General features: G+C 35.5%; 1 protein-coding gene across 1 annotated transcript in view; it reads right to left on the bottom strand.

The window, feature by feature from the left end:
* Nucleotides 1–21,013, bottom strand: part of LOC134661447 (glutamate receptor 1-like) — a 133,011-nt gene extending 111,998 nt beyond the window's left edge. Inside the window, exon 1 of the mRNA XM_063517541.1 lies at nt 20,702–21,013. Within this exon, the coding sequence (XP_063373611.1) occupies nt 20,702–20,828 (127 nt within the window). The 5' untranslated portion in view covers nt 20,829–21,013. The remainder of the gene's footprint in view (nt 1–20,701) is intronic.
* Nucleotides 21,014–27,845: the final 6,832 nt, after the last annotated feature.

A 27,845-nucleotide genomic window follows, 5' to 3' on the forward strand; every position in this document is an offset into this window, starting at 1 on the left:
TATGAAAGCAAAGCAAATACATTTTAATCACATAAATAATTTAATAAATACTTTCAAATGAATATCTGAAATAATCGAAACGCTGTGTGTACCTATAAGAACAATTAGGTAGCTCCCCGTTTTTCGCACGCAAATTAACCATGTCAATTATTACTTATGCTTCATGTGCGTAATTTATATTTTATTAAGTAAATTATTCATGAATATGAGGTTTGAGTACGGTTTGTAAATGTGCAATTTTGTTTCAGTGGTGGTAAGGTGTCAGGTAAACCGCATGCAGCCGGGCAGCCGTCCGCCGGCTTAGCCAGAACGCCACTCGCTCGTAAATAATAACTTCATACATAAACAATGAAAGTCATCCCTAACCCGGCTCCTTCGCGCCTCGAGGACATCCATTCATAATTTTCTCAATACACAGAGACACGAAAGTGATATCACGCTATAATGTTTTCTTCGCGTTCCCTTTTCCCCCCGCTTTTCCCTCACGCAATGTTTATTGCCTTTAAATACAATTGCTAACAAAGGTTAAACTGCAATAAACACTTCTCTTTCACTTTACCTGGACTATTGCCTTCTTAAATTGTTATCTTGCCCAATACACAGTAATGTTAATCGTTAACTTTTAAAGTAGTTTACGTACTTACTTATACAGGGTGCTTCCTGTAACAGGAGCAATAAATTAAACTAAAGGCTGTACTCCTCAAACTGACCACATTTGTTCAGCAACTTTTAAAAATTATGAATCCTTTAGACTTCCTCTTTTTCATACAAAATAAATATTGTCTTCAATGTACGCTGACATCAGCGTGTTTGACGTGGCTTGTCACGCTTTAAACATAACAAAATTTGCAATACATTGCGTCTTAGAATAAACTTAAAAGTGTAATAAAAATCAAAACATGAGTTATTTTCAAAAGTTGCTGAACAAATGTTGGTCAGTTTGAGGAGTACAGCCTACACTTTAATTTATTGCTCCTGTTACAGAAAGCACCCTGTATAGTTTTGCTGAGTAAAAATACGACCTATTTAAAGCACATTTTTAATGACTGTTGGTAGTCAATCTGAAACATGATCTCTTTTGTTTGTTAGTCCCACATGATCCCTTCGTGTTAGCAAAGCTATTATGTGTTCATTCGCAGATAGCAAATGCGTCTACGATGTCTAAGGAAAATATTTATTTTTATTGCGCCTTTCCTCCCGTTGCTTCGGATCTGGCGTACGGGCGCGTTGCTTTTGTCGATATATGATCATCGGCGAACAAAGGAAATGTTGAGCGTGTAACTGTAAACCTTTATTCAACATTGTGACTGGATACCTCACCACATACTCAAATAAGTACAGTGGAGATTTATACAACCTATACCTAGTATGTATCTAGACAATTCCGAATAGGTACATTACAATACCTAGTTTAATTAAAACAATCATATTGATTTGCTAATCCGTGAAATAGCGTGGTAGTCAATCAGTGCTAACCGTATTTTGCTTATATTGAAATTCATGTTTCCACTGCTTCAAAAAATACGCAAATAAATATAACAAACATCCACCAATAGTAGACCGGTACAATACTCGACACATGTTTTGCCTCTCTACAAGATGTTGACGTTCTGGTCTGGCGTTTGGCTTATCTTGGAGCACGGTAGGGCGCGGGGGGCGCGGATTTCGAAAACTATGGCCATTATAATGGCCATAAATGCAATCAAAGATGGCGGAGCCGATTTTTGAATTTCGATTTCGTCACTCGAAAATCTGTGGAAAACGGCGAATTGATAATTTTGAAATACTTACAATAGAAGTTTAGCAACCGATATGAGGCGTTAATTAAGGGACCGTCCCTGGGACATTGGTCAACACTAAGTATTCAGTTCGCAATAACACCATCAATCCCATGCATATTGTATATAAGCCCCACATGTTCGTGGTTCCTTACACACATGTGAAGTACGAATAACAAATGGAGGTTTCGGCCTGATTGAGATCTAATTTATTGGCTCACATTCTGACTACAGCCGCATTCTAAATCACAATAATGGCATACGAGACGTTCTAGCACGAGCCTAGAGATTACGACGCCTATTGTTGGCGGTGTCTCTGTAAACATAACTTGTCGAGTGCCTATCTTGAAATTAAATTAAGCGGGCCGAGACTGCGGGGGTTCGCTTTTGCCTCCAACAGGTTATATATCAGAGCTTATGTACAGATAATAAAGCCCCATAAACATCCGTATGATGAACAGCGTACGTAAACTCATATTCAACTATATTACCCATTATAATGACAATTAGAATTATTCTACTCACAGGCAATTGAGCACTCAGTAGTTTAGATTATTATTACGAGACTTTCAGTACCCCACACAATCTTACGGGAACTTGCGTATAACAATTTCTAGAGTATTTTGAGTAAACACAAGTTTATTAAACTAACAGGTTTAAAATAATCTCAACATTTGACAAACCACAGATCTAGCAAAACTGAATCGAACCTTAAAGTAGAGAACTCCAAGGATTAGATACCAACCCTGTAGTCATTATATCCCTCGAACGTGCCGGTCATAACACTTAAGAACAATTGCGGCTCGGCACCTAGAAAAGGAGTTCAATTATACGGTAATAAATAACAGTTAATTATTAATAACAAAGATAAATTGCATTTCTCACTAAACAATAACCGCAACCTAGCTCCTCTTTCAATGATATTACTTCGGAAATGTTCAATGAACCAACACGAACGTTAGAAAGGCAGCAAGTGTGAATGACGTTTAGTATTATGGACGTGTCTCGTGTTACAGCCAGGGGAACCGTAAAAATAAAAGATCAGGTGCGTACCCTGCGAGATAAAATGTGTTGCTCCACTTATAACTCACTCTATTATTAAAGATCCCACGTGTAACACCGAATGAAAAGGATTCCCATTTCCATATTATATCTTTTGTTTCCAGCTTATTAGTTTGAAAGATGAATATAACAACATTTTAAATTGTATGCACATATTAAGTATTTCATTTAATCATAGATCTATACTTATAATGACACCATTTTTGTCTGGTTGAATGTTTGTGCTTCTATAACCGGTTAAACAAGTTGGTCAGTAGAAAAAGGGGCGAAATTTTAATTTTCTATGGGAAGATAACTCTTTGCGTTTACACGTTTTAAATTTGTCGGTCTTTTCTACTGGCGGGAATTACTTGACAGAGTATAATACAAACTACTCAGAACTGTTGATAAATTGGTGACCATACTTATACTTACACAGTAGCTACTTATAAGCACACGCTCTGATCAAAACAAATCATCAAACAAATCTCGGTCTCCCAGATATTTGTAGTAAAACCCTCTAGTTGCATCCCACACGCTGCGCTCACTACACAGTGCCGGCGTAAACATACCCCCGCACTTTCTCAACCCAAAAATCCACTGAGCTAGTGCGCAGACTGCAATAGTAGCTAAAACTATTTATATTGCAGTGAAAATACCCTGTGTAGTGGAAGAGCGAGAGCCCATTATGTTCTAAACGTTACCCGATCTTGCCTAATATATACCGGACAATACTTTGAATAAATCAGAGGATTAATTTTCAAAGTGCGATTATTAGGTGTCACAGGCATATTATTACTAAAACAGTAACAAAAATACTTCACATAATTTTTTTATTCAAAGTCATGGTTATCCATCAAAATTAATCACTAACACACTGTAATATTGTTTGCTTATTATATAATAGTTAAAACAAGTATTTTAATCAAATTTAATTCTTAACTAACAAGTACCTACCTACAATAATAAAATAAATAAATAAATATTATAGGACATTATTACACAAATTGACTAAGCCCCACGGTAAGCTCAAGAAAGCTTGTGTTGTGGGTACTCAGACAACGATATATATAATATACAAATACTTAAATACATAGAAAACAACCATGACTCGGGAACAAATATCTGTGCTCATCACACAAATAAATGCCCTTACTGGGATTCGAACCCAGGACCGCGGCTTCACAGGCAGGGTCACTACCCACTAGGCCAGACCGGTCGACAATATTTTGAATAATGAAATTCCAACGAAGGAACGGCCAAAGCTAGTAAATAATTTTAGTTAAAGAGCTTGTTGATTCAACCTCGAGGAAAAAATGTCCAGTGGAAGCTATGAATAATATTTTACAACTCGTTTTGATTACTCGAGATGACAAACCGGAGGGCCGGAAATAAAAAATGTATTTTGCCGTCAGCTTCTCAACATCAACGGGCTATTATGAATTAAAGGAGCCCACTGATTAAGAGTCCGCCGGACGGTATCGGCCTGTCAGTGAGAACAAAAATTTAACAGTTCCGAACAACTGACAGGCCGATACCGGCCGGCGGACTGTTAATCAGTGGGCCCCTTAAGATTGTAATCCATTAAAAGGGTAGAATGAGCCGAATAAAAAAATGAGTTAGGTAATTTGTTTAGACACTTTGTAATATGTATTATGTACCTAGAATTATATTTGAAAATATTGTTAGTTGAAGAAAATATTAAATTAAATTAATACATATTACTAATACAATGTCAGACATTAATATTACTGTAGCTAAATTAATATTATCTACTTGAGAACTTGAATTTTTATGTTTTACTTCAAATGTTTTAATGAGATACGTCCTTAAGGGTCGGATTTTAGGGTATATATATATTTATTTATTCAAACAAAGAAAAATCTACACATGGCGGTATTAACGCAAAAAAAGAATTCTCTACCAGTCAACCATTGGGTCAAACAGAGACATATATGTTGGTGCAAAAGAGATTCATAACTTGTTGATTCATTATTTATTTACTTAGAAAGGAGGATGGGCAGATTTGTATGGACACTGACCTATGAACCAATAAGAATAAACGACATACCATTGGAAAGGTTTTTTTATATACTCCATTTTTTTGTAAGACGAAACTTGTCAAATCTCTGTTAAAAAAAATTATGAAACAAGAAAACGAATCAAAAACTAAAATATCGTGACACCAAATCATCCACAATAACAAAACCTTAATGATCTCCGACACAGGAACTTAGTATCGAAAAAAAACCGGCCAAGTGCGAGTCAGACTCGCGCACGGAGGGTTCCGCACCATCAACAAAAAAACAAGCAAAAAAACGGTCACCCATCCAAGTACTGACCCCGCCCGACGTTGCTTAACTTCGGTCAAAAATCAATGGGAGCCCCAATTAAATCTTTATTTTATTCTGTTTTTAGTATTTGTTGTTATAGCGGCAACAGAAATACATCATCTGTGAAAATTTCAACTGTCTAGCTATCACGGTTCGTGAGATACAGCCTGGTGACGGACGGACGGACGGACGGACGGACGGACGGACGGACGGACGGACGGACGGACAGCGGAGTCTTAGTAATAGGGTCCCGTTTTTACCTTTGGGTACGGAACCCTAAAAAACTATACAGTCGCGGTTAAACTCACACTACTTTTTGCGGTGATAACTTTTTTCACACAAAGATTTGAGACTATCTGCCATAGTAAAAGTTTTAGAACTTAGAATAAGCTATCCAGTGACATGTCGCTTGTCCTTATTGGTCAATAGGCCAATCTGCCCACCCTCCTTTAACCGAGGATTATATGCATAAATACGCGTAATAAAATTAACCCAAAAAATGTTTGTTATTAATAAAGTACTTAATAGAAAATATAAACTAATACATTTTAACATTGTATGTGGCTTATATATTTTTATATATTTAAGGATAAGTTTATCAAATTTATTATACAAGAAGTGAATATAATGTACACATAATATTTCTGCTTTTCCTTAAATATCATTGTTTAAGGAAAAGCAGAAATATTCTGGCAATGCGGCCAGCCTTCTGAATACCCTACCGAGCGACCACGACCTAGGCATAATTTTTTATTTATATTTTTTTATTTTAAGTGTTATAGTTAAATTAAAAAAATTACACTTTATGTCGGTTTACCCCGCTTTATAGTGGCTATCATCGCTTATAGAAAATCCCCAACAATTTTCTGAGAATGTTTCGCTTCCACAAAATCAATTCCATATGAGCCTAAATTAGGTCGCGTTCTTGCGGCCTCACTTTCCCCTAATGAAAATTCCAAGTATCTGTCGAGACGTCTTTGGCCGAATCTAGAAGAGAGCAGGGTTGTGAACCATCGGAATCTTCTAAACATACGAGTAGAAACCTCAATCTTGGATATTGCGGCTGAAATATTCTAGTAGGTACATCTAATTAGGCCCGCCAATTTGATGAATTACTGCAGAAGGTTCAGATTTATTTATAAAAATATATAGTAATCCTGCTAACCTAATAGTCTACAATACGGTAAGTACCCCTACTCCCCTCAAACGTTATTAGATTCAGATTCCATACCGAGACAATATAACTATCAATTGAGGAATTTCTCAAGGGTTGAGTAGCTAATTCCGGTACCAAAAGCGGGTTGAAAATATGTCTACTTAAGAGACAATTTTTTTTTATTGTATTGTGTGTCTTTTGATGATTACTTTGTCATGGCTAAATCCCGTACATTTGATGCCGCTGACATAAAAAATGGTGATTTGACAATCACATACCTACATGGATTTGTTTAACAACACATGATAAACTGAAATCTTTAATAAAGTATATTTGATCGCCACAATTTTAGGTTTTAAGTAACAGCGTAGTTCATGCACATTAACTTATCTGTGAGTATACCTACTCGAAAGATTTTTAATAAGTACTTGTTCCTACTTAGTGCCTACTATTTTGTGACTATTTAGCTCTAATGGTATATAATAATGGTAATTATTTAAACTTTATTGCACTAAGGAAAAGCCCATCTCTAGTGCAACAAATTATAGATCGACTGATCGATTTTGCGACAAACTATATATGTAGTTATAAACAGAGTGATCCGCAAATAAACTGCTATTAACAACCTATATAGAGGTAGGTATTAAGTACTTATGAAATAAGGTAAGTAAATACTTATCAATAAATAAAAAGCCTTTAATTTCTCAACATCGTTACACAAAAAAAAATGAAAATTTACAAAATAAATAAAGATAAAAAGAATGTATGAGAACCCCTTTTTTATAGGGTATAGGCCTCCTCCAAGGTTTTCCAGAGCTCTCTGTCTGAAGCTGTCGTTATTCAGTTTGGGCCAGCGAGCGCCGTGAGGTCATCTGACGGTTGTAGGAAGTAAATACTTATGTAAGTAGGTAAAATATTTAATAAAAATATTTTTATTCATACTATCAATTAGATTTCTTGATATATTTTAGAGCAAGCATAAGAATGTCTCTGATGATTATTTAATTAGAAAATACCTATAAAGTATGTCTGCCGCATTGAAAGCCGATTAAACATGTAGTATCTCTATATCACCCGTGTCAATAGTATTGACACTGCGACGGTGGAACACACGACATAAATATATTTAGGTACACACATCCATTCATGCATTCATAAACTGTTAAAACCCTTTCCGTAGTAGTCGCTTAAAATTATCTAGCGAGTAGATATATAAGTATGTACGACACGTGTCGTGCACTCGTAATGTTGGAGTACGTTAGTTAGAAGTCTCATTAAAACGAACTCCCCTCAATGTAAATCCTAGATGCTATAAACGCTAGGGACGTTAAGTTAAAAGTAGATTAGATTGTATGAGGGTACAAAAAACACAAAATTTCCTCGAGGGAAGTGCGTCGAATCAGGAGCGAAGCGATAGATCCTAAAGTAAAATCTTGGGTCTAAATCACCTATTTGATTCTAATATTTAGTTAAACATTGCCTTATTATTTTTAGCTTAATCTGTGACATGATATAGGTTGATTATTTATTTAATTCGTCACTTTTGAAGTTTATAGTAATAGTGAGTTTTCCAATTAAATGTAACGTACGTAATCAATGAAAGAGCCACTGTCCATCGGTTTTTTTTAAGTTAATATCTGGGAGACCGAGCAAAGCTCAGAAAACATATAAAAACTCAAAAATGCGCGTTTTCCCAGAGATAAGACCTAGCTAGATCGATTTTGCGCCTCCGAAAACCCCTATATAGTAAATTACATCGAAATCGTTAGAACCGTTTCCAAGATCTCCGAAATATATATGTACATAAATATATAAACGCATTTAATTAATAACCACTACACCGGTTATTTATTTACAAACATAAACACATAAAAACAGTATAATACCTATAAAATTAAAATTAACTAAAACTAACTACCTATATACACATGTATATAAATAAATAAACAAGAATTGCTCGTTTAGAGGTATAAGATACCTACAATATTAAGTACAGACAGCAACCTACCGCCTCTACTGGATATAAATGAATAGTATCTTTAGCTTGAGATTTTGTAGCATAGACGAGAAAAAGGAAGTGATATTTCCCTAGAGGCGGTATCTATCTTGCAATCAAGACATTAAGCTTGCGATGCCCTGTTTAAACTCAGACATCGATACACCTCTCACGTGTTGCATATGAGCGTGTGTGTGATTAGTCTGTGCGGAAAGAGAAGAGTCGTAGTATGTATTGGATCCCATACATTTCACGACTCGAGTCGTCAAAATCGTGCTTATACCTATAATAAATACTTGCCTAAATAGGAAGCCGGCTGGTGCGATCTAACAAATTTTTGGGGAATAAGAGGTGTTGATCAGTGTGTCATTTCTGGTTGGTGCAACTGGCCCTTAGTATACCTACTGGTCTACCCCCAAAGTTAACAGCCGTAATAGTTATTGGAAAACCAGTTTGAATATGGAATTTATTGCACAAGAGTATGGTAAACAATTGAGTGAGTTTTCCAATTTCTGTTACATGTGACGGAGCAGTATAATGGTCAATTTCTGATTACTCCTATGGTTTATAATTTATATAATTTACTTACCTATCCTGTTTACCTTACAGAATATCCGCATAAACCCGTTAATAAACCATTGATGTTTTATATTAAAGTAAAATAAATTTGAATCACACATTTAATATATTTTTAACACAGAAAATATGTCATGAGGGCAAGATGCATTGATAGTATCGAAGAGCTTTGTTGCAAGTAGATGGGATAGCCCGCAGCAGTAGGTACAAATGAGATATGCCTTTTAAATTCAGTACCATATTTGGCCTTGTATTTATTTTGTCGGCACTGTGTTCTAATTAATAAGTAAAGAGGGGTTAATAATACTTAGAGGGCCCCGGCGGAACGGAATCCCTCCGTGTAAAAGCACTTCGGAGATAATTTAGTTATTTCTTACCGTCTTATTGAAATTCAATTATGTTCACTTTGTACTTACCTACTTATTTATAATTGCTCGGCAGTAACTAGTTATGAACTATTAAAGCGAACAATCCGAATCTTTACGAACTGACGCATAAGTGAATTTTATACTTATAATTTTATTAGTTCATAACCAACAAATATTAAGTATAACTATTGACTGAACCTACAACTAGGTATATTCGTACTAAGTGACTGATAGAGATGTTTCACTAAGTGCTTCTTAGACTCTAAAAAATTGTGGTTTACAGTAACTGTGCAATTTGTAGAACATTCCTAAACATTCCGAAAATTTATGGAAACCTTCATGAGAAACTTCTCATGCATAAGTTTCCACTTAGAAAAGTTCCCCTTTATATTAGGGATTGTTAGAATTGTTTCGATGAGTATTAGTTGCCCATGGAAAGGAAAGTACAGTCAGCGATAAATGCTTTTACCACAAAATGAAATTTTAGCAAAAATAAAAATTTCCCTTATGTTCTGCAATAACCCCACTTTCCCCTTGCGAATTTGCTACGACACGGCGGCCAACACACTAATCAGTCATCATTACATAAATCGCTATACATAAAACGTTTAAGAGCCAACAGGAGCTAAGATTTAAATATTTTAGGTAAATATACCCGTCTCGCTAACGGAAGCGGCTCCTAAAACTAGTGCGATAAGGACAAGGCGAAAAATCCTGCGTAAAAATATCAAAAATCGAGGTTTCGTACTCGACTGTTTCCTCCTCCAAAACGTAACCAATCGTAACCAAATTTGGAAATCTAAATGATTATGACATTATCTGTGTCGGACCGTTTTAATTTTTTGACTAATTGATGTCAGTTTTGAATAGCACGCCTCTCATTGCGGCACAGTCAATTAGGCCATTTTGGCCATTTTTGAAGGGCTCTAGCGCCTTAAAAAACAAAAATATCAAATAAAGCAAAACGGTCCGACACAGGTATTGACAATATAATATTGATATTGATATTTCTGTGTTGAAAAAATCATTGCTCTAGCTTCGAAACCCACGGAGGAAACAGTCGAGTACGTTTGTATGGAGAAATGACCACTCCTGTTGGCTCTTAAGCGACAAAGCAGCATGACCCAGGGATCGGAAATTCGGATGCTTTTATACCTAAACTTTGGCCTCAGTCACCGCGTTGTTGTTGAGTAGTATGGAGGCGGACTCAATTTATTTTTTCTAATAAATTTACCAGGATTTCCCGGAATACCGGCAATTAGAATACATATACACATACGAATTAAAGTATTTAAATAACTTATTTCAGCTGTTTCTTTTTTGTTACACCCTGTTTGTAGTTAAAACTGTTTACCAACGTGTAGGGGCCCGATTCGGATTTTGTAATAGACATCTATTAGATATCTTTTAGACATCGCCAAGATACGATAACGATATGTTTAAGATCTAACCTGTCAAATTTGACATTTCCGCGATTCTGGAGATACTCTTGAACGATTTCCACAAGATATTAATTAGAGATCTAATTCACATCTAATAGATATCTAACACGATCTATAGTAAAAGTGACATTGGTTGCCCGAATTGCGCTGCAAAAGAGAACTAGTTGAAATCTAAACTATAACGTATCTAGAATGGATCTCGTACGTCTCGTCTCTTGTGAATATCTTGAAGTTCGAATACGGCAGTATGTATGTTAACAAAATCGCTGAAAATAGTCATAAACTAAATATTTTGACAGTTATCACTATTTCGTGATGTCTTATACGATCCCGGAATCCCGGAACTTACACAGGATGCCCAACTCAAATAAATAAGTACCTAGTATGCAATTGATGGAATTTGTTCTTTATAGATATGGGACTGCTTTCAGAAAATAAAACAAGACCTGTATTCACAGATTACCTACATAATATAAATATTAATACCTTCATTCGCGGCCGAGAATTAAATTCGTTAAAATCCGCTAACAGTTCGATGTTCATTGTTTGGCGGAAACCTATTGGTTAAAGCTTGCAAAATAAATTGTTTTAAAATGTATATATACGATCATAGAAAAAAGGGTGTTTTAAACAGGGTGTTTGGCAATTTTTTTTGTAGTATTGGTGGTATCATTTCCTTCCTTTCCGTCCTTAATATGTCTACACATATTTTGGGTAATTTGGGAAAAACATTAAAAAAATCGTATCTCCAGAACCGTGGGTCCTAGGAGGCTAGGACTAAAGTATCAAGGACGGAAAGGAAGGAAATGATACCACCAATACCACAAAAAAAATTGCCAAACACCCTGTATAAAGTATTTGGAAGTAGTTCCAAATACTAGTTACAAGGGGTAACTTGTGGCCAGGTGGCCACTGCCACTACCCGCCACTCCCACTGCCTCATTACCCGAGGAACGTGGTGGAGCACTACCTGACGGAGCGGGTAGTGCTCTACGAGCGGAGAGGGTGCTGCCTCGGCTCTGGGCCGCCTACTTCACAAGTTACCCCTTGTAACAAAAAAACAAGTATTTGGAAGTACCTAGACAGATTTTGGGTAAAATTAGGAAAAACATTTAAAAAAATCGTATCTCCAGAAGGTTCCTAGGAGGTCCTAGGACTAAGTTCCAAGGACGGAAAGGAAAGAATTATACCACCAACACCACAAAAAAATTTGACGGGTCATCTGCCAAACACCCTGTATATTTACCTATCTAGTTTTTGTTTCCTATCTCTTACAAGGTCTGTTTTATATCTTAGATACCTACTAAAGAAACAGTATGATTACGAAATCTACAGAACAAAACTGGTAGTAGATCGGGCAATTGAACTGTCATTTAACAGGTAGAAAAACTGAGTTGAGATTTAAGATTTTCCCTCCCTGCCACATTTTGGTTTAAACTCCCTGTACAAATACATAGGTAAATCCTTCCGGATTAGAACAGTATGCAAGTACAAGTATATAGTATGATTGTGGTTACGCCCTAAGTCCTGCTTGTTTGAGAACAACAACAGGCATAGTAGGTAGAAGCATCATCAAAGGAATGTGTAGAGGTCGTCGCCGATTCAAGGACTTTGTCTTGTTGGTATACTATACATGTAAACATGTATATATGTACATTTTTACAATGCAAGCCAGCTTTTGTACTCCCCATATCAACTATTTAAAAAAGTAAGTTCAACACTTCAATTCAATTACTTTCAAGTTAACGGGTTAATTATGTTTAATTATTATTTGCGTAGGTACTCGTAGTGCTTATGTGTATATGAACTTACTTTAAAATATCAGATTTTTCTCCAGTCTATTCTAGAACTACTTACACACAACAATATGCGGGCGCATAATGGACGAAGTCATCGTAATTATAACGATATTATAGCACCAAGGGCACTTTCGGACGTCGCTCAAGTGGGAATCCTAATGATTTCTCTAATGAACTGTAAAAAAAGCGGCCAAGTGCGAGTCGGACTCGCCCATGAAGGGTTCCGTTAGTTCCGTATTTAGGCGATTTATGACGTAAAAAAAAACTACTTACTAGATCTCGTTCAAACCAATTTTCGGTGGAAGTTTACATGGTAATGTACATCATATATTTTTTTTAGTTTTATTATTCTCTTATTTTAGAAGTTACAGGGGGGGACGGACACATTTTACCACTTTGGAAGTGTCTCTCGCGCAAACTATTCAGTTTAGAAAAAAATGATATTAGAAACCTCAATATCATTTTTGAAGACCTATCCATAGATACCCCACACGTATGGGTTTGATGAAAAAAAATTTTTTGAGTTTCAGTTCGAAGAATGGGGAACCCCAAAAATTTATTGCTTTTTTTCTATTTTTGTGTGAAAATCTTAATGCGGTTTACAGAATACATCTACTTACCAAGTTTCAACAGTATAGTTCTTATAGTTTCGGAGAAAACTGGCTGTGACATACGGACGGACAGACAGACGGACAGACAGACACACATGACGAATCTATAAGGGTTCCGTTTTTTGCCATTTGGCTACGGAACCCTAAAAAGGTATTGAAAATTCCAAATGAGTAAGAACCAAAATTTTATCCCCCCGCCATGCTGTCGCGGGTAATTATGACGCAATATCTCGGGAAAACGGTATGGGGTCGCGGATGCGGGATTGTGGGATCGTTTTATGAATTTAAACGCAGCGAAATGATTAGATATCTTCGCGTTGGCAGCTCTTCCCGCTGCTTGCGGTGATATTAATAAAACCGACCCTCTCGGCGCTAATCAACTCTTTTTTTGTTTTCATACTTATGTACATGCGTTGGTACAATAGAGATTATTGTGTTATAAAGTATTTTTTATGAAATTTAACGAGTCCCTAGCTACCTCTACCTTCATATATTATAATTTATTTTTGAGTTTTAGGTTTCCTGTCTAAATAATATAACCGAAACAAATTGATTTCATTAATTGAACGTATGGTACGCGCCGAACCGAACGCTGGCTGCATCCTACAGTTTGCATGTAAAGGTGACTGTCCATTTCCAACGACAGCTGCACTACTGTTCATTTTACTATGGAAATTGACAGTAACAGCGACGCGTTCAGTACCAGTAGTGCAGCTGCGGTCAGAAATGGAATGTTACCCTAAGGGTTAAAAGTATACTATACATACCTACATCTACATTGTAACGACTTATGCACGTATCTTGACTAGCTTGACCCTTTTGTTATTACTCGCGCAATAAAGATTAACCCGGGATAATAAAAGTTACGTACGATACATTTGTAGCTTGCCGCGTAGTAGTTTTACTTTTATGAAGGAAATTAAATCATCAGTTCAAGAGGCGATGGCAAGTTATGTGGGGAATGCATCTACTTGTGTTTAACTTTAAAGTGTGTGTAATATACTGCAGAACGCCGCACCGTGCCTCGCTCGTTTCGCAGTAAATGATCTTGCTGTATGCAGTAAACGTGTTTATAACCAATTATTCAAGTGTCGACTCTCGTTGAAAGGTCTGCTTATGACATGGCTCGGCTTCGCTCCTTTAACTGCTCTTTTGATATTGCATACTACATACGGTAGGTAGCTTTAATCCGGCTTTAAATTATAATAATATCGTCTTTTTAGTATATTGACAGTTTTTTTATACCCACGGTTATGAAACTTTTGAAATAAATTGATACTATAATATATCGATTAATTAAAGGTCAAAAAATAAACAAATCTCACTCAAGTTTCCTCTTGTATTTAGGTATGTGTTTAAAAAAAACCCCCTCGCTGAAATAAAATTAAGATTAGTTTTTTATACCTTTGTATATATTTATTATCTAAACAAACTAGTAAAAAAAATATAGGTACGTTAAACTATAGTCTTCTCGCATTCTGACGTATGCTAATGAACCAAAACATAAAGCAGTGATACATTGATTGGCACGTTAGGATTTGCCGGTCGGTCGGGATGATGAAAGTGCAATGTGTATGTATTTGTATAAGGCAAAGTGAGAGCTTCTTTGCGATCGTACCTATGCAATTGTATCGAAATATAGGATTTCAAGACGTTCACGTTCTACCACATGCAGTATAACCTCGGTGCTCCTATATACGCTGAAGCTCGACGATCAACAGACATACACAATAACTGTTAAAGTCAATTCCCAGAGCCCGTACCATGAGTCACTGACAGTGTCAAAACTGACATTTACGCTATCGAGAATGAAATTTACTTTCTATACATCTCGTTTGCACAAATATGCGAGTACGAGCGAGATGTATAGATGTCAGTGCCAAACTGATGGTAGCCGTACAGAATACGGTAACAGCATAGAGCATTCACCAATTAACCAATCAAAATGACAATCAGACAACTGAATCTTCTTCCTCGCGTTGTCCCGGCATTTTGCCACGGCTCATGGGAGCCTGGGGTCCGCTTGGCAACTAATCCCAGTAATTGGCGTGGGCACTAGTTTTTACGAAAGCGACTGCCATCTGACCTTCCAACCCAGAGGGTAAACTAGGCCTTATTGGGATTAGTCCGGTTTTCTCACGATGTTTTCCTTCACCGAAAAGCCACTAGTAAATATCAAATGATATTTCGTACACAGGTTTCGATAAACCAGTGCTTGACCTCTGCACTACTAGGCATTTAAATTCTACTAATAGAAATGAAGAAGCGATGGTGGTACTAAAAAAACATCGCGCAACTTCTTTACCCTCATTACAAATGTACCTACACCATTACTAGTACAATCCACACCTGCCAGTTTAAGGAATGGTTTTGTCTTCTTGAACAAAGCAGAGGCTTCTAAATTATTTAATGCTTTAAACATTTCGCTGCATATAGATCACCCGAAATAATGTGACCATGTGCATTTGAATTCTCTTTGACTAATTACAATGTTACAGAGGCTTTACATTAATTACACCGTGACCATTACATGCCACCCAAAAGTGGATAAAATTCATCAATTTCGAAAATTTGACAAACATCGGGTAGGCCGCAATTCAGAATTGTACTCGTATGACGTATTGAAGCAACCTAAAATATTGTCCGATGGCGGCCATATGGTAAATATAATGACACATGATATCACCGACGATCAGAAAAACTTTAAGGGTGTGGGATTAGATACATTTAAATGTATTAAATAGGTAACGAATGGTTAAAGCTCATTCGACTAACATTATATAATCTGACATTTGGTTACATTAAGAGGATACACAAACATAGGGGCATAGCTATGGTTAATATATGGACATCAAAATATTTTAAAACATTTTCCATAATGTAAATATCCAGATGGCCGCAATCAACTTACTTTCATATACTGAAACATAATTTTCATTAAAAAAACAATAAAACTATCACAGAGACTAGGTAATTTCTTACCCCATGTCCAGAAAATACCAAGTAGGTACCTTGGAGTGGATCGAGAGGCGGCACTGTTCTGCAGAGGACAGAATTAGAAGATGTGCGCGAAACAAACGAAGGCACGTAAGCTTTTTCCGGGTCATTAATTTCCTCTCCACTCATTTATCGTGTGCTCATGTCGCAGTTACGAATCTTACTAACGTTTCGTTCTTTCTTCTAAGTTCCGAAAATCAAATTATCTTTACTATACTAGTTTATAATTAATAATCAAACGAACTTACCTGTGAAGTTTGATTACAATTATACGAGTATCCAAATCCAAGACAACAATATAATTTACTGAGCAGCAGTACATGGAATCATGCCGTCCTTGTCACACATTTTAGAGATATAATATTTAAAAAACAAGTTCGCACTGTCCCTCTCACTCGTTACGCTATCATTCCCCGCCATCCCACTCCGACATCGCTCCTCAGATACCCGTCATTATTTCAGAGTGGATCTTTTTGTGTTATGAACGGAGACTATTTTATTTTAATTTTCGGGGATGGGGGGCGGGACTTTGTTGTCTTGGATTTGGATACTCGTATAATTGTAATCAAACTTCACAGGTAAGTTCGTTTGATTATTAATTATACTTCCTATCCAAATCCAAGACAACAATATAATTTACTGAGCAGATGTTCAGAGCCTTGTATCTAAATACAGATGCGAAAATAAAATGAAATATCGTTATCAAATCAGTAAGTTACGTATACCGTTACTGATATTACTGATTTCAGCTGAAGAGAACAATGGTGCCTCATAGGAAGTACCTATTAATTTATATCATAAATTTGTAATTATGTATTTACCTACAAATGTAATTTTATGTAGATATATATATCATAATAATATTAAATTATAATAATAGGCGTCATTAATTAACTATAATTATTATTTTTAAATTACTTGAATCAATATTTCTTTGTGGTAAAATAAAAAACAAAAAAGTATAAAACTTTCTTTGATTTCATTGTAATACCTATTGATAAGTTGTTTATGTAATTTTGCCATTGTTTATGTACTTAACCATGACGCCATTGAAAGGTGTGTTCAATCTTTAGTTAGCTCTGAATCACTATTGCACCCATTTGGTATTGGTATTTCAATTTACTACTCATTATAATATTGGTATTTCAATTTCACTAAAATACGAGTATACAATGTTTTAATTTACTAGACATACATAGACTTTAACGGTTTAAGATGTGTGTTTTCTGTCAGACACCATATAAATACCTAAGCAATTTAGATTTTACCAACCACTCACACTAGATGTAATTATTTTCTGCGTCTTGATTTCACTATGAATGCATGTTGTTTTTAAGTCATTAACATATTGAATAAAATATAACTTTATGATACTTTGAAGTGAATATCCAATACTAGCAATAAACACCCTCTACTATACACAGACTTTGGATGTAGGTAAAGGAGATTTTTCTTCATTGCGAGATTCCTGTAGAAAGTAGAAAATTCCCTAGTAGAAAATCCTGTGTTGTTTTGAATCTTATCATTTTGCATTGAGCTTAACATTATAAATGAACTACTTAAAGAACTCGTCTTTCTTTACGTCCGGCCGATGACGACTACACGTGACACAAGTGGCAAGTAAACTTTGGTAAATTGTAATGTAGGTAGCTGTTAAATTATGTTATGTTGTGGACGAAATATAAGACAATTACTTGAAATTTGTCATTATGTCCTGACATGTCATGTTAAAATACAACAAAAAAAAATTAACGTTACAATAAGGCTGCGCAGTGTGCACAGTATTCTTGCGATACACTAACAATAATAACTATTTTAGCTTTCTTGTGTTACGTATGTAGCTTCCAATTATAACTGTACAGCAAGACAATATTACAACTAGTGCATTTAAATGAATGATAATATTTATTATTGTTTAAGGATACCAAATCTTTATTGCGATTGTAAATCTGTAGGCTTTCGCATGTCAATATAATATAGTGTTTGCATTCTTTAACAATTTAGTGGGAAAACATTGCATTGTACGCATCATAGAATGTACCGTGTTTAATTCGAAACATGAAATGTAAGTAATGAGTATGTGTATCATACATATTTACAAGTAGGTATTACTATAATATTTGGATTTTTAACTAGTCATACATATATATTTAACTGCGTTAAATTTCATTCTGAGATCTATTTATAGCCCCGTAGTTATTATTTCCGTACCCTTCAAAAATGAAGGTAGTTGTAATAAGTGATTGATTTCGTACGAAAGCAAAGATTACTTAGTTGGTTTCTTAGGTAATGAGTTTATTACGCTAAATGAAGATACAATTTCAAATGAAAGTTTACCAGCTATGTAAGGAAGGTAAACGGGACTAGCCGTGCCGAAAAAACATTTATTTTTCACTCGGGGTTACTCGGTAGTACAAACATTATCATTCAGCGCACAATAGACATATTAAAATTACTCACACCCTATCAATCGAAACACACATAGATATTTAGAGGAACACTATTTTGGCGAAAATACGTGTGACTCGGACTAACACAAAAACATGTAATGACGGGTATCTGAGGAGCGATGTCGGAGTGGGATGGCGGGGAATGATAGCGTAGCGAGTGAGAGGGACAGTGCGAACTTGTTTTTTAAATATTATATCTCTAAAATGTGTGACAAGGACGGCATGATTCCATGTACTGCTGCTCAGTAAATTATATTGTTGTCTTGGATTTGGATAGGAAGTATAATTCAGAATCGTTTCGTGAAACAGCAATTCGTTCTTTTCACCATACCGGGTTCGGCTTGTAATACGAGGAAAAAATTTAACTGTGGGCTGTATTCCTCAAACTGACCAACATTGGTTTAGCGGTTTTTAAAAATGACTTGCGTTTTGATTTTTAATACACTTTAAAATACTAAGACGCAATGTACATATATTATAGGTTTCGATCTTACATTGAAGTATACGAGTAGGTATATGCATGTTTGCACCCGTAATACGTGTTGTACGTATGCAAACATGCTTACTCATTGTCTTACTCGTACTTGTAGTCGGATAAAAAATAGAATTTCGTACCATATTACTCATATATTACTAAAATAGTTATAAAAAAATACATGATAATTAGACATGCAGGTTTTACCTTAGATATATACCAGCGACCCGCTCCGGCTTCGCACGGGTTAACAAATTATACATAAAACTTCCTCATGAATCACTCTATCTATTTAAAAAAAACGCATCAAGTCCGTTGCGTAGTTTTAAAGACCTAAGCATACATAGGGACTGACAGCGGTTATACTATGTAGTGATTTAGGTACCTTGTTATTATTGATTATTATTAACAAAACCATTAACACTGTAGAAATGATAGTATCAACTAGTTTCTGCACCGCTGGTAATCCGAAATATACACACCTGTTTTTCCTACAACACACTAACAACTAGCAAGAAACATTAATGATGATAATAGCGAACACTGGGTGTTCTATTTGTGTTCAATATCAACGCGGGAATAACAAGACTCTGCAATTCGGAAATATTGTCTGAATATTCGGAGCCATATATTCAAAGTCAGAATTCCCGCAGGCGCAATAGGTGATCTGAATTAGAGATGATCCAGTTTTCGTTATTAAAATGTGCCTCAGATTGATTAATCTATACCTATCATTTTGTGCCTCAGGTCAAACTGTTTATATACAATGAGATAAACGCGTTCAACAACATGAAATGAATGAAAATATGAGAACATTTTACAACGTATATAATGAAAAACTTATATTTTATGGTTTTTTTCATAAATTTTATGGACTCGTTTTTTGTATGGGGGCATTTTTACTCGCGGTACACGCGCCACTTTCGCAATTTGGTTTTTCTGGGGCACAGGTCATTTAGACCAATAACCTGTAATAATAACATTATATAAAGCACTAATTGTTGGATCAGGAGATACTTTACGGAAGTACATATTTATTCAAACAGCAAAAGCAACATTGTTTTAGGGAAAAAAACATATAAGAATATTAGCTAATTTAAAATAGGTATGTAATAAGTAAATAGGTTTAATTAATATAAATCACGCTATGGCGATAATAAAGCAGTGCAATTTATAAACAACGTATTTTTTAGATAACAGTAGATGATGCTTGCTCGTACACGGTTATAACTGATAAGAGGAAAAAAAGTGCCCGTAAAGTTTGTTGAGGAGGTAAGTACCTACCTATAGTAAATAAATAACGATCAGTAGACGTCGCAGATCGCAGTAACTTTTGAAGAAGTTTCTTGATTTTTCATTACCAATTAGTCCTTTCTGGGATAATATTCAAACTCGAAAACCGAGAAAAGTTACTCATAATGATCTCGGCCAAAGTCCTAAGTAAATATTAAGCGTAAATTAAATTTAAAATAATGTACCTACATAGGTATAAAACAGTCCAGTGAACACAAACCAAAGTTTTATTTATAAAAGCAACCATCAAGCAATTTGTCATATTTAAGTTAATAAAAAAATAAACAGAACTAATAGTTATTTTAAATAACAGAACGTAAACAGTCGGTTCGAAAATTTGTGAAACGGTTAGATAAAGACGCAGATTTAAGTAAAATAAAACTTACCTATGGGTACTTTTTCCCCTTTATCTTTATCTCTCACTTGACCGCTCATGACGGAGTTAAAGTACAAGATAACTAGCACCAAAAGTACAATTTGGATCATTCGGAACATTATTCTGAAGGGCATCATATTGGCGCTATCACATCGCCGCGGCAGTTTGAATCTCGCGGCAAGTCGCGGGGGTGGGCGAAGGGCCGCGGGCGCGAGCGAGCTCGCGGGCCGTCCAAGAGTGACTGGCTGGAGCCCTCGCCCGCCCTTCGCCAGCCGCCGTTCGCGTGCACCCTACCTTCTTCTCTTTCCTACACGATACGCACGACTTGTTTTATTACTTTTATTTTTCTTTAATAATCTTGCTTAATGGTCTATTCCTTTTCTTCTTAAACTTCTTAAATTTCCTTTTCGAACATTAATCGTACCCGCAAACGGTTTTCTCGATGTTCTGCGATGTTTGTCTTGCATTTGGTACACGTGTCACTTGTATTAGCAGTAGTCCGTGTGCGCGATCATAAGTTTTAAATTATTATGCGCGAAATTATTATACCGAATTGCGGCCGTTAAGAATCTAGTTTTAAAATACACTCTTTTGTAACAACGAAATATAAGTGGATAAAAACATAATAAAATACTTAAATGTATAACTTACAAATAAAAAAATTGACCAAAATTACGGTTGCTAGATAGAGTGCCCAGAAGGCTGGCCGCTGGATAGCAATGGTAATCCGCTGAGTAAAATATTGGCCATCCCTCTAGTCATCCGAAGCCTCTATACCTAAGGCGTTTTGCTAACTCCCTTGTTATTAAGTCAAATTGGACACTTTTTACGTCACTTGTTGTATTCAAACTTTTAATCTAACATGTTGTAGCGCACTAATCGTTAAAAATATTCCATACTTAAAAAGTCGTTAAAGCAAACCGTTATGTGAACATTTTTAATAAAACACGCCACGCGTCTCCTTAAGCGATGCACCCACTCACCAGAATTATCACGCTTTTCCGGGAGTTCGCAGCTTGCCAAATATATAGTCATAAATTATTGTTGTTTGACGCATTACGGCAGAATCTATTGCATGCTGTTATTTATGCTCTTTATGTTAACACGCTCCTTTAAATACCATTACTGGTCCCCATAGTATTATGCAGGGATTTGTAATTGAAGAGGTGGTGTAACCCAAGCTAGTTTTAGTAATTTTAGTTTGATTTTCTATCTAAGGAATGTTATGGATACGTGTAATCATTTATTAAGAAAAATAAGTTAATTAAAGTGGTAAAATAAAGTAAACAAATAAATCCGCATACCTTGGTAATTCGAGCAATGAGAGAATATATATATATAGTTATTTTTTTTATATTAATGTATTTTTTTAATATATAATAAGTGTTTTAACATGAATATAAAACTAAAACTAACTACAATTAATATTTTATTAATTTTTTTAGCGGTTATCAGTTACATGATTACATAAGACTTGCTTGATGATATTACGTCGACCGAATCCAATACTGAAAGTAAATATTTTACAATCTAAAAGTAGGTAACGTTATATACTTTAAAGTCCTTGATTGTGTATGGGGTTTGAGCCTTATTCAAAGTAGAAACTTTGAAATTGAAATTATCACAGCGCTAAAGTTAGAGGGTTGGCTGACCCTGCCTGTATTACACTCGCTATGTCTATATCAATAACTGTGCTTGACCTAAGGCTTTTGCAAAGGGATCACGGGTGTTAATCTGTCCAATGTCAGAAAGTCCTGTTATTTCTAAGAGGAATATGTATTATGCAATATATTTACAAAATTAAACGAACTTACCTGTAAGTGAAGTTCCATTTGTATTATACGATATGCCTAGCCCGAGACATATTGATCATATAAATATTCACTTGAAGAAGCCACCTTTTCAGGTGATATTCAGAGAGTTGGCCGCAAATACAAACTTAAAACTCGATGACACCGCTGACAACTTCATTCACTTTTTTCACGTGTCAGTGATAACATGAAAATATTATCTATTAAATAAATATTTTAGTGTGTAAAGTGAGTAAGTAATATTTAAGTAACTTTAAAATCTCTCAATCTTCGAAGAATGATAGTTAAAGTTAGATAGTCTGGGACTATTCAAAGAAAGAGCAAAAACAGAACAAATTCATTAACAATTTGAGTTTCAAGAAACTCCAACAATTGAACTTCAACAGCAACTACCTACCTATAGCAAATGTTCAGCACACAAACAATCGCGCTGTACCAACAGAACTCTCTTCTTAGCATAGCGCTTTTTCAATTGCACTTAAAATTAACTAGAGAGTCCGGTAGGCTACCTAATTCCATAAATTCGTGTAATCTTACATTTTTACAAAACTAACCTTTCAACTTCCAATTAAGAGGGGAAACTTGAGGTCCTGGTCTTAATTTATGTTTTCCGTTGCGGAACAAGTCATCGAATGGCAATAATGGCATTGATATGATTCGTCAAACAACGTTACTTACAACCACTGAATTGTACCATCCGGCTCCCACCACTTATTTAAAACTTTGTACGTGTACGCAGCATTCTGACATTCGTAAGTAAACCAAGATTTGTATTCCCTATCATTTTTTCTGCAAAGAAAATGGAAATGGGCCGGTGGACCAAAAGAGCAGTAGCGTGGACTGGACCTACTGCCGTATTCGAACTTCGAGATATTTACAAGAGACGACACGTACTAGATCCATTCTAGATACGTTATAGTTTAGATTTCAACTAGTTCTCTTTTGCAGCGCAATTCCGGCAACCAATGTCACTTTTACGATAGATCGTGTTAGATATCTATTAGATGTGAATTAGATCTCTAAGTAATATCTTGTGGAAATCGTTCAAGAGTATCTCCAGAATTGCGGAAATGTCAAATTTGACAGGTTAGATTTTAAACATATCGTTATCGTATCTTGGCGATGTCTAAAAGATATCTAATAGATGTCTATTACAAAATCCGAATCGGGCAGGTCTCTAGGGAGAGACCTAGAGGCACGCGCTAGGTGGCCCGACGAAATAATGACGATGGCGGGCCAAGGGTGGCTAGACATGGCGAAGGATAGGGCAACCTGGATTTCTTTGGAAGAGCCTTTTACCCGAAGGTGTTCCACAGATTACAAAACATTATCAAACCTTAATAATAAATCATTTATTGCATGCAGTTGACATATTTTAAATGACCTGTATATAATTATTCAAATTTATTATTCTATTCATGAATTTAATTTTGTACATCTTATTAATTATATGTTTTCAAAAATTACTGTAATTGATGACTACTATAGCATATGTAAGGTTATATATCGATATATTTTCGTTGTATTCAATATGTATGGAATTAATAAAGCTTTATTCATTCATTCACGTGTACGCAACGACGACTGTGAACAACATATTGCCAGATTTTACAAGAGAAGAAATATTGCTGGCTTGGTATACGAATTCGCTTTTGAAGGATAAGATAGAAATAAATACATATTCGTTTCCGGTTCCGGTTCCATTTCAAATAAGGTCTGTCTATTCACTCTTTTCAATGAAGCTAGGACTACGATAGGTATATAAAATAATATAGCGTATATGTTACAATATGACCGTGAATACTCGTAGTAGTAAAAAAACGTTTATTCCGTAAAAAATATCCCAACAAAAACATAAATGTAAAATGAGAGCCAAGTTCAATATTAAGAATATGTGTAGTCGTTGACTCGCCGACAAAGAATTGATATCTATATGGGTGCCAAGTTCTGTGCTGTGTAGAAAATCCTGAAATTATAAAGGGTTTGTCTTGGCTAGTTTTTACGTATAGGCATATAGGTAATATATATGTCGAAGAGGGAGAAGGCTAATTGTGTGGGGCTATTGATAGCGGGTGGTGGGCATGGTACCTCGATGTATTACTTCACAGCCAAAATAGTAGGCATGCTACCAGTGCATGAAATAAACATTCGGACACGTTAACCATACTAGTGCCTACTATATTTCAGTACTAAATAATCAAAATAACTAAACGATCTTACGATGGAATCGGATTCAATTAAAATAAAAAGATCACATGAAATCGTTCAAATCTTTATTTCAGTCAAACTAAACCGGTTCCAACCCTACACCTCTGACCCGAGAATATTTAACCCGGCAACAAACACGGCGGGACACATCTTTTCAAAACAACACATAGTTTCTTTATTTTCACAAAAGTAAGCTTCTAATGGCACATAAGAAATCAAAATAACACTTAGAATAAAACACTTAGCTGCACGGCTAAAGAACGTGAGAATCTATAAGCTTTCAGAATAATCGTTCAGGTATAAGCCTTCAGGAACGTAGCGAATTAGGCACGAGCTTGGCTAACGTCCGATCTCTAGCGCGGTCCGATCAAGAAGAAAGGAAGCCAGTTCCAGCGGCGGAGCCAACCGCTCCCGCCTCCAATTCAAGTTGGTAAACCTGCCTGACCAGTCTACCAATATAACGACATAAATACCCACTCGTGCCTACGTTCACTCAAGATACAACTCTTGACGTTCCAAAGCCTTCTACCTGTCATCTTAGTTCAACAATACGCCAATAGATGGTGACGTTATTCACTACGCAACTTTATTATTTCGTTACAAGCAAAACGTAGCCAAACATTGCTAATCGACTTTATACAGGCGTCTAACTATGAACTGTAATGCTGCAATACGTCTTTCTGGTGTCTCGCTCCAACATATATTTATCTATGTTACTGTTTCAAAAATTTAGTTTGTTTTTAAAAACTAGCCAAGACAAATCCTTTATAATTTCAGGATTTTCTACACAGCACAGAACTTGGCACCCATATAGATCTCAATTCTTTTGTCGGCGAGTCAACGACTACACATATTCTTAATATTGAACTTGGCTCTCATTTCACATTTATGTTTTTGTTGGGATATCATTACTTTTTGTACAGAAATTACTATAGTATTCATCATGATAGGATACCATCGCAAGCGCGGACTTCTGGCCGAAGGGTGTGGTGTTTCGGCGGTTCCGGGGCAACCTGCCGAATCCTACACCAAGTCAGACGACGCTACGGAGCCACGCTGTTATGTCGTCGCCCAAATCTAACGTTTAATTTAGTTAATTTAATTTGTACCTATGTGTACTGATATTTAATTTTATTTTGTAGTTTCACAGTGCCTTAGTTTTATACTGTAATGCTGTGTACATTATTTGATCTTATTTGATCAATAAATAAATAAATAAATGAAAGAAGTTTGCCTAAGCTGAAAAGGAGACCCACGCTAACACGCGGTTAATTGTCAATAAGTTTCAGTTTTCAGATTTTTTCTTTTGTATACGCCCAATAGTCTACCTTCATGCCAAATATCAAGTTTGTAAGTGATCTAGAAGTGGGTTAGGTTTTTGGTCTATAAGTATTAATTATTATTTTTCCATCGAAATATCAATAATTTCCAGTTTTCTGATTTTTCCCTCTATATGCACCTAATAGTCTACCTTTATGCCAAATATCAAGTTTCTAAGTCATCTAGAAGTGGGTTAGGTTTTTGGTCTATAAGTATTAATTATTTTTTTTCCATCGAAATATCAATAATTTCCAGTTTTCAGATTTTTCCCTCTATATGCACCTAATAGTCTACCTTGATGCCAAATATCAAGTTTCTAAGTCATCTAGAAGTGGGTTAGGTTTTTGGTCTATAAGTACTAATTATTTTTTTCCATCTAAATATCAATAATTTCCAGTTTTCTGATTTTTCCCTCTATATATTGATGCCAAATTTCAAGTTTCTAGGTCATCTGGAAGTGGGTTAGGTTTTTGATCTATATGTCAGTCAGTCACAAAAATGCCGGTTTTTAAACGTTAATTTATCAATAACTGTTTGAGCTATGTTTATGAAATTTCGTATTTTGTACAAACTAAGGGACTTGAATACATGTGCCAAATTTCATGTGTGTAGGTTAAGTAGGTTTCAAGTTGTGAAGGGGTCAAAAGTAGCTCGAAATGGTTCGTGTAATATTACACACGGTTACTGCGTCGCCAGTTCCTTTTTCTTTAAACTTGGCTGGACACGCTACCGCGTGTCTAGATTTTTCCAAAACGCCTTTGTAAAAACTAGTTTTAAGTGAGATTTCTCAGTGAAATACAGGGTGGCGCATTCAGATCGGTCAGTATGGGAAAATCTGAAACTATAAGACATACGACGATCTCTTCTTAGGAACCATGTCATCGATTTTAGTAACAAGAAAAACTGCATTCATACATTTAAAAAAAATGTGTACTCAGCTCGGGAATCGAACCCGGACGTTTTGAAAAAAAAAATCTAAAATTATTTCTATTTAGATATCGATTGTGTAGGTCTTAAGCAGTAAATGTTACTATGAAACATGATGTCTGAAATGAATAAAATGCATTGTTTTCATATCCTTTTATTTATTTTAGTATGTTTTCGAAATGGCCACCATTTTTTTCAAAACATTTTACATAAAAAAATATTAAATGTATGAATGCAGTTTTTCTTGTTACTAAAATCGATGACATGGTTCCTAAGAAGAGATCGTCGTATGTCTTATAGTTTCAGATTTTCCCATACTGACCGATCTAAATGCGCCACCCTGTAAAATAGTTTTCGCAAAGTGCCTTACTTACTGAAAAGTAGGTAGACTAGACAACAGCTTATTTTTTTAAGTTAACATTATCAAATACAATAAAGTTGGTTAAGACGCTCGCTTTTCGCTAGCTGTCACGGTTAATTAAGAACAAATTGACATTCTATGTATGTATGAAGAATTGACGTTTGTTGATAAAGCTATGTAGAGTTTCTTTCATTTAAGGCTTTATAGTTCCCTAACCTAGGTTGATTTGTACAAAGATTTAGAGACTGAATATAAATGGAAGCGTTTTGCATCCAAATAAAACCAAATATCACGATTTTGTCGCTGATATGACGATTTCGTTCAAAATGACAACATTTTTTCTTTAATAAGTTAGGTACGGTGACCTAAGATCATTTTAAAGTAGCAGCACGCGATTTGGTAGCTGCCCGCAACGCCCCATTTAACCCTTAAATGCATAGTATTGCCAAATGTCTACAAAGCATTAGACAGCTCACAGATGAAGGGTTAAACAAATTCTATTTGTTCCTGTATATTATTTCAATACC

Source organism: Cydia amplana, chromosome Z (assembly GCF_948474715.1).
Source record: "Cydia amplana chromosome Z, ilCydAmpl1.1, whole genome shotgun sequence".
NCBI lineage: Eukaryota > Metazoa > Arthropoda > Insecta > Lepidoptera > Tortricidae > Cydia > Cydia amplana.